Source organism: Phoxinus phoxinus (genome assembly GCF_949152265.1).
Source record: "Phoxinus phoxinus genome assembly, chromosome: 19".
NCBI lineage: Eukaryota > Metazoa > Chordata > Actinopteri > Cypriniformes > Leuciscidae > Phoxinus > Phoxinus phoxinus.
Window position 1 is genome coordinate 28953874 of NC_136894.1, and position 8705 is coordinate 28962578.

General features: G+C 39.1%; 1 protein-coding gene across 1 annotated transcript in view; it reads left to right on the plus strand.

The window, feature by feature from the left end:
* bop1 (BOP1 ribosomal biogenesis factor) overlaps positions 1-7010 on the plus strand; it is an 82121-nt gene extending 75111 nt beyond the window's left edge. The window contains exons 12-16 of the mRNA XM_079590450.1: positions 298-478; positions 966-1257; positions 2984-3068; positions 3227-3334; positions 6214-7010. Of these exons, the coding sequence (XP_079446576.1) occupies positions 298-478; positions 966-1257; positions 2984-3068; positions 3227-3334; positions 6214-6367 (820 nt within the window). The 3' untranslated portion in view covers positions 6368-7010. The remainder of the gene's footprint in view (positions 1-297; positions 479-965; positions 1258-2983; positions 3069-3226; positions 3335-6213) is intronic.
* Positions 7011-8705: the final 1695 nt, after the last annotated feature.

The window sequence follows — 8705 nt, forward strand, 5'->3', positions numbered from 1 at the left end:
GATGGATGGATCAATAGATAGATGGATGGATGGATGGATCAATAGATAGATAGATGGATGGATGGATAAATAGATGGATGGATGGATGGATGGATGGATGGATGGATGGATGGATGGATGGATGGATGGATGGATGGATGGATAGATGGATGGATAGATAGATAGATAGATAGATAGATGGATAGATGGATGGGTCAATAGATATGTGGATGGATGGATGGAAAGATGGATGGATGGATACATGGACATACGGATAGATGAGAGACGGATGAGATTTAATTTGATGTTTGTGTGCAGTGATGACATGATCCTCCTCCTGAACCCTGGCCTGGGCGACCGGCTGCTGTGCACCGCTACGGATCAGCTGATCTCTTCCTATGAGGATCCAGAGGAAGCCAAGGACCAGCCTGTGCAGTGGGCCGTCTCAGAGGGCGAAGGTCACGAGCAGGGTCACCGCCTCGTCCTCAAACACCCCAAGGTAATCAAAACGTATACAAAGAGACCTTATGGTAAAGTGTTACCATTCACTCTTATACTCATAGGAATGACATCATCGCGATAACCATTAGCCAGGCAAATTTCTCCTCTGTTCAATTCAGTATTTTCCAGTTAACAATAGAAATGAAAATGTCTTTCCTTCGTGTATCCCCCGTGAGAGCGTCCGTCCGTCCCTCACGTGAGCGGCAGCCAGAGGCTTTTAACTATTGGCAGAAGCCACAGGCCTGTGGTCGTCTTTTTCCTGAAATGGAAAGAAATTTAAGACGCCTCTAGTGTCCAATTAAAACTACTGGAAAAAGCAAAGCAGCGGCACGCGTTGGCAGACTGGCAGAGGCCGAGCCGGTGTTAATAACGGCAGTAAATTTAGTCCCAGCGTGTCTTTGAGGTTATAATTGGATTAATCGTCTGTGGATTTACCACAGAATGACTTTGACCTCTGGCGCTTTCTCTCTCGTCTCTCTCTGAAGGCCGTGAGGCAGGTGACGTGGCACGGGAAAGGCGACTACCTGGCGTGCGTCATGCCCGACAACACCAGCAACCTGCAGGTCGTCATCCACCAGGTGAGCAAGCGGCGAACGCAGAACCCCTTCCGCAAGAGCAAGGGTCTGGTGCAGTGCGTGTCCTTCCACCCCGTCCGGCCCTACTTCTTCGTGGCCACGCAGCGATACGTGCGAGTCTACAACCTCATCAAACAAGAGCTGACCAAGAAGCTGATGGCCAACTGCAAATGGATCTCAAGCATGTCCGTCCACCCGGCAGGTGCGTAACTAGACGTTTCTGAGAGGCTTAATTCACATCATTTACTCGCCTCGTAAACCGTATGACTCAGAGCTTCTGTTTTCTATGCGATTAAAGAATACAGGGGCTGTCAAATGAAAAGAGTGAGGTATAGGTGCGGTTATATTTTACATTTTTTGAGTAAAATCCAGTCGTTCTAATGGGAGTCAGCGCAATGAAGAGATTCATCTGATGCACAGAGATAAAGAGATTTACCTATGCAAATTCTTCCATTTTATATTAAAGATCAAATCTTTGATGATATAAAATTATCCATTTGATAGAGGCTGTTTGGAAAGCAGTTATTTAGGGTTGGTTTGTATATATGGTTGGGCTTTCAAAATTAACACGCTAATGCATGCAATAATTTTTTTCTGTTTAACATGTTCAAAATATTTAACGCAAATAACCTTTTATTCTGTCACCCTTTGGCTGCGCTTCAGTATACGATCACCCCATCATGCCCGCTTTGTCGATTATCCTCATGCACACTGTCTTATATTAGTTCAAGTTTTTAATAACCGTGAAGAGAAAATGGGATGCGTGTCAGATCCGTGTCATGTGCTTCAGATCTTAAAGTGACAGCAGCCTAATAAACCTGCTGCTGTACTGTTAATATCAATCAAAGAACTTAAGACAGAGAAAATCACTTGCTGAATCACTTTTGTAGCTTTAATAAGGATTAATCTATATTTCATTTACACAGTGAAGACTGTGAAGTGTTTGATAACTTTATTTCTGTATATAGGACTGTTAGATCAACTATTGCATTTTGGACATTTTATTTGCATCTTGGTGCTTCCATCCAGCATTTTTAGATAAAAAATTTGCATGAAAACGTGTTGATGGAAACTTAATCAAATGCACAAAATGCGAGCTTGAGGTAAGCAGACATGAATAGACTAAGATGGTAGCACATTTACGTATTCTTTGATGCACATCAGAAAAGTTGTGTTAAATGTTACAGATATAAGGCATCTGCTACTAATCGCTTGCAAACATGTTCGTCAAGAACTTGATCTTCCAATGAATAAAAGAGCCACATTGGCTTCTCCAGAAAATACCACTTGTATTTCCTTTTCCGTTTTGTTGTTGTTGCATCAATAAGGGTTGTTAACTAAAACTAAAGCCACAAGTTAATTGAAAAAAAAAGTGAAATAGAAATGTTGCCTTGGCAACTAACTGAAATAAAATAATGTAACGCATGAAGCTTTGAGAGCTACAGCCGAGGGAGAGATTTTGAGTGAATGCTGATTTAAATGTCGCTCTGTTCCTGAAGACTTCAGATGACTCCGGTCATATGGATTGTTTGAATGGCGCTCTTTTGTCTTTTGGGAGCTTTAGAGATCCAGCATAGGCTTTGAATGAATGAATGGAAAATATCAGCTCGGAGATTTTTAAAAAAATACTTTGTGTGAAGAAAGTAAGATATATGGCTCTGGAATGGAGATGATCGAGAAGAAATTGATTTCTGGGTGATGAACGTTAACGTTTTACGGTAACCTTTCAAAATGAAAACTGGCACATTCTTCAGCCAGTTAGAGTATATTATATAAAAGTGAGTGTGTGGAGTTGACCAGAGGAAAGTTGTTCTGGCTTTTTTGTGTGTGTGTGTGTGTGTGTGTGTTCCCAAAGTGATGTGACATCAGTGACCACTTTCTGTAAGTGAGATGTGATTGGTTTCTTCTCTCTCACCCATTTTCCACAGGTGACAACGTGATCTGCGGCAGCTACGACTGTCGTCTGGCCTGGTTCGATCTGGACTTGTCCACCAAACCGTACAAAGTTCTCCGGTGAGTCAGCGCGAGCAGGTTTTTATGATTTGGGCAGTCTGGGTCCGACTCGAGGGAAATTGTTGCTAATGCTGGCGCTGTCAGATGAATGAATGTCTCCTGGGTTCTGTGTAACGTCGGGCCGCTGACGGGTCTGTCTTGTGTCTGTGTTCACGCAGGCATCACAAGAAGGCTCTGAGGAGCGTGGCCTACCACAACCACTACCCACTGTTCGCGTCGGGCTCTGATGACGGCAGCGTGATCGTCTGTCACGGGATGGTCTACAAGTGAGTCTGATCCTCTTCCTCACCGGCTTTTGTTTGACTTTCCTTTTTAATATTCTAATCTCTCTTCTTTCTATGGCTGTGTTTAAGTAATACTACCAAACTCTTCGTACTGTTGCTGCAGTATATAGAAGATATACTGAGGAATTTCCTTTATGCATATTATACCCGAGTATGTGCAGTATTCAAAGGAATGCTGTATCCCACAATGCAATGCACTCGAGTTTCCATTTTTCAGTGTGACATGAACTGAAATTAATATCAGATGGAATTTTGTGAAACTTTAAAATTGTGACAATGAAGTATAATATTGTTTGAAAGATCACATGTAATAATGCATACTGTTTCAATTAATGTTTTTTTAATCATAGGCTATTAAGCTAGTATTCTGTTCTTAACATAAGATAAGCTATGTTATATAATAGTGTAGTGCATACTGTGTACTGCTAACTACTTAAAATACATAAATATCGATAATTAAATTACAATTGTATGTGGTATGCAGTGATAAATACTAAAAACGTAATGTTTGTGTACTGCTGACCTTTTTAAATATATAAATATTAATAATTAAATATACATTTTACAATGATTTTTACAATGATACATTTTAATAATGTAATATTAGTTAAAATATAAATATTAGTAAATATAATTAAATGTATTTAGATTGTGTAGTATGTAATTATAAATATTAAAAACGATTTATTGTTTCAAACTATATCTCAAGCTTAATTCAGAGAGTGGCGTCTAGTCATGATCTATGTATTATGTTCATATTTCAATTCTGTGTGAAACAGATTCATTATATTCATGTTTAATTTACAGTGTTATGCAGATGAAATTACATTAATACATTATTTGACTTTTTATCTAATTCTGTGTATAAAATGTTTTATCTTTACACAGTCCAATCAAATAGAGGAAAGAAAATTGTACTATTCTTCACAGTAGTCATTGGAAAGTGCATTGCATTGTGGGAAACTGTATTCTGAGCTCTGTTCTGCACATTTATGGCGTTTTCAGACCTGTAGATCATTTCTTTGTTCCGAAACAGGAACATAATTTGTTAAAATGTTGCTTTTTTTTTATGGTTCGCTTTCACAAGGCAACATTTCCAAGCGTACCAGAATGTGTTTATGCAGGTCACAATCAGACACTGTTGCTTTTTACATTACATATTTCCCGTTATGAATTGTGTTTGTTGCTTTCTTTTCGGAGTTTGAGATTTTTGGCCCGACCGAAAATGCATTCAGAGCGGTTGTTTAGGTGTGGATCCGAGCGTGATTACAGTTTTCAAATATGCCTAAACGAACCGAACTAAGCTATAAAATATATTGATAAGTGCGATCTCTGATTGAAGTCCTTGAAAACCAAAAAAATAGTGCTTTAAAAGTCTATGAAGGTCCTGGAATTTCATTTTACAATATCTGTACGAACCCTGTAAGCTATAAAACCAGGTTCCCAAACAAATGCTAAAAACAAGCCAGGTGTTAAAACGCCTGAAGTGTCTCCCAGCTATTTCATGCATGGAGAAACGTTGCATACTGTGAACACGGTATACAGTACATACTCAGTGTGTAGAAATCTAGTCATAAACGGTGCGAGTAGTGTGGTGATCTCTCTTGTTTCTGTTCTTCTCTATCTGTCTGTCGGGCAAGTGTCCAGTGTTTCTGCTGGGCTAGACTATCATTCCCGAAGTACGGTCAGGAACGCTCTTTAAAAGGGGAGCTAATGATCCGTGTACGGTGGAGGGCAAGCCAGATCTGGATGAAAACCCTTCATCAGCTGGCCTTAATAGATCTCTTTAAACTCAAACTCAGGATGTCATGTTATTTTTCCACTTCTTACTTTCCCCAGTCAAACTGTTGACGCATATACAGCAAACCATATTTCCAGAATCCACTGTTTTATGGCCTTTATGGCCCTCAGACCGGCCAACCGTTCTCACCACATTTTGGTAGAGAGGAAAAACTATTTCTGTTGGGATCGGACAGGATGGTTGACTAGTCTAAAAATATGACTAGTCTAAAAAAAGACTAGTTTACTAAGGTACAGGATGGTCGACTAGTCTAGAAAAGACTAGTTTACTTGGGTAGATCATATTCTATTCTACCTTTTTATTTTAGCTTTAATATTTAAGCTTTAATATTTAAGAGTTAAGTATGTATGTTAAAATTAAATGTTTTATTTTATTCATTTTGTTTTGGCGTATTTCCTATTGAAATATGTCTCTGAGAAAACAAATGTCTCTGAGAAACGAGCATAAGGGCTAAAATTAGTGAATTTTGTTCTAAAAGTCAAAGTTTTGATGCAAATGATGGATGGTTGGAAATAAATTTGTATAAACCTTTTTGATAAATATAGAAATTATTTGTTTTTCACACATGTTTAAAATGTAAGGATTCATTTAATTAATTTAATTTAATTTTCACATAACATCTGTAGATAAGACATTTACATTTTAGTATTAAAATGTAATTTAATACTTTTTTCAACAAATAAAAACAATAAAATCTGTACATGGGGCATTTAAAAAGTTGTAATATTCAAATTTTATTCATTTAAAAAATCTGCACATAAGACATTTAAAAAGGTTTCAGTATTAAAATATAATAAATAAATAAAGTCTGTACATAAAAGAAATTAAAAAAATAGCTAAAATGAATGTTTCAAAGATGGTTTTAATATGACCTTCATATAATAACAATCTGTTAGCTTTAATAAAAATCAACTCCTGGTTAATAAAAGTTCTCATAGTTGAAGAAATGTCCATTGGCAGAGAATAATTCAGAAATTCAAGAACTGTTATTGGAGCCAAACATCATGAAAATGATTATTCTAACCCTTCTAATGTGTGTGTGTGTGTGTTTATCCTACAGTGACTTGCTGCAGAATCCTCTGATTGTTCCAGTGAAGGTCCTGAAGGGTCACAGCATCACTCATGACCTCGGGGTCCTCGATGTGACCTTCCACCCGACTCAACCCTGGGTGTTTTCCTCCGGGGCCGACGGAACGGTCCGTCTCTTCACCTAGAGAACGAGACGAGAACTGCCACAGCCTCCAGTTTCCTAACCCAGAAATTACACAGCAGTTCCGACTCAACGAGGGCTTTTTCGACTCGCTGCTCTCTGAGGACGCCGACATGTTGCTGGCAGGAATCAAGTGCCTGATCTGATATTGAACATGTCATTATAATATGTGTTTGAGCTATGTTTTGCCTTTTTTATGTTAGAAGAAAATACATCCAGCCGCTCGTAGATTCCCACTGGACTCGAGTTCAGAGTAACTGACGCTGTAAAAAGAGAGAGAACCCAAAACCGTGAGCGCTCGGAAAGGCCCGTTTCCGTATCGGCCTGTCTGTGCCCCACAGCAAATCAAGCCCGACCGCTAATCCTTGGACAGGGAAGCTGAATTTGAAATGAAACAAATGTCCGACATTAGGCCGTGCCAAAGGAAACAAGACATGAAACAAAGCTGCAGACGTCTGTCCTTCACTTACACCTCCTGTGTTTTTATAAACCCCGTTTCATCCAGAGTTTTTTGCTGCCGTCGCCACCCACCGCTGTCGGCGTCTTGATGATTTTTTTTTTTTTACCTTAACCTGTTGACTTGTGAAACCTTTACCAGTTGTGTCTCAGAGACCAGTTACCTTTTAATTAAACATGGTGTTTCTTGAGGTGTGTTTGGAGTGTGTTTTCTCTTTCTCTTCTGGTGTTTGGCCACAGGTCAGCGAGGGTGATTTTCAGGACTCCTGAATTATATGCAGCGAGAGTCTGGGAATAGGTTTCGTTTCCTCCGCCGAGAGGCCCAGACGCTGCTGATCAGACGCCAGTGTGTGTTATAGATCATGTTTCGTGGAGGCCGTCCACCTGCGGGTCCTTCTCGTCAGTCTCAAGGCTGTGAGTCTCCGTGTGGAGGTCGCAATCCTCTGTTAATTTGCCAGGATCTCCGGGGAATGACGTGTTTGTAGACGCACCAGTGTAGATTAGATCATATGATCTCAAACACAAAATTGCTCAGCAAGCATGAATACTTCATTTAATGTTTTATGTAGTATTTATGTTGGCATGGCTCCATTATTCTCATGTAATGATAAATCTTAAACTACGGGGATGTTGAATGCTTGGATCTGATTTGTTTACGCGTTCTAAGGTGTGCATTTATTTTCAGGGAAATGCATTTGAAATATGGCATTATCACTTCGCCAAATTATTTCAGTTATTGCAGACTACAACTGCAAAATAACCAAAACCCACAGCGACACTCACCAAGCAAATAAGTATAGTAAACATTGGATAAAAATATCAAATTATTTCCATGTTTTTTTTGCCACAAAATTACATTTTAATATGCAGGGACAGCATATTCTCTCTCTCTCTCTCTGTCTGTCTGTCTCTCTCTTTCTCTCTCTGTCTGTCTCTCTCTCTCTCTCTCTCTCTCTCTCTCTCTCTCTCTCTCTCTCTCTCTGTCTGTGTGTCTGTCTCTCTCTTTCTCTCTCTCTGTCTGTCTGTCTCTCTCTTTCTCTCTCTCTCTGTCTCTCTCTCTTTCCTTTCTCTCTCTGTCTGTCTCTCTTTCTCTCTGTCTCTCTCTCTTTTCTTTCTCTGTCTGTCTCTCTCTCTCTCTCTCTCTCTCTCTCTCTCACACACACACACACTGTGTTGTCAGCGCAGCTCTGACGATTCTATCAGTAAAGTAGTTTAACAACTTTAAAAAGCTACATTAATTTCTCACTAATGAGGTAATATCCAGATCCAAAATCAGATCCTTTCTTTTTCAGAAAAAAAGACAATGATTATATACTCATACTGATTATTTTGCAATGAGCCACGTTCACAGTTGTTGCAAAATAGTTGATTTACTGCACATTGGTTGAATTTTATATTATTGCGACCATGTTTTGTCTATGCTAATAATAGCCTGTGTGAAACACTATATCTACCACAGTGGCGGATTGCTTTACAACTCTCTCATTTGATCTCGTTCAGCAAAATGAACAAATCTTTAGTTTAAAATGGTAGCTTTTCATATAATCGCTGTACACGTTCACATACACTATCTTTGATTTTACCATGGTCTGGGTGAATATTCGATTCTGATTGGCTGCAGGGTGTCCATTAAAAAGTGGTGTAGCACACCTAGTAAAGGTTGTAAAACTAATTAAAATATAAACTAATGTTTTAAAAATGTGTTATTTGGCAAGTGAACATGGTATAAGCGGGTTAATGCCCTTCGAGGGGTTTATTGTCAGGTATTAATGGACTTCGGCGGATGCAACGATCATATTCCAAATCAGGAACCCAGCTAACGAAAATATGTTCTGAGAACTTTTTACTGAATATTCTCTGATCGTTCGAAACGTTCAGTTTTTTAA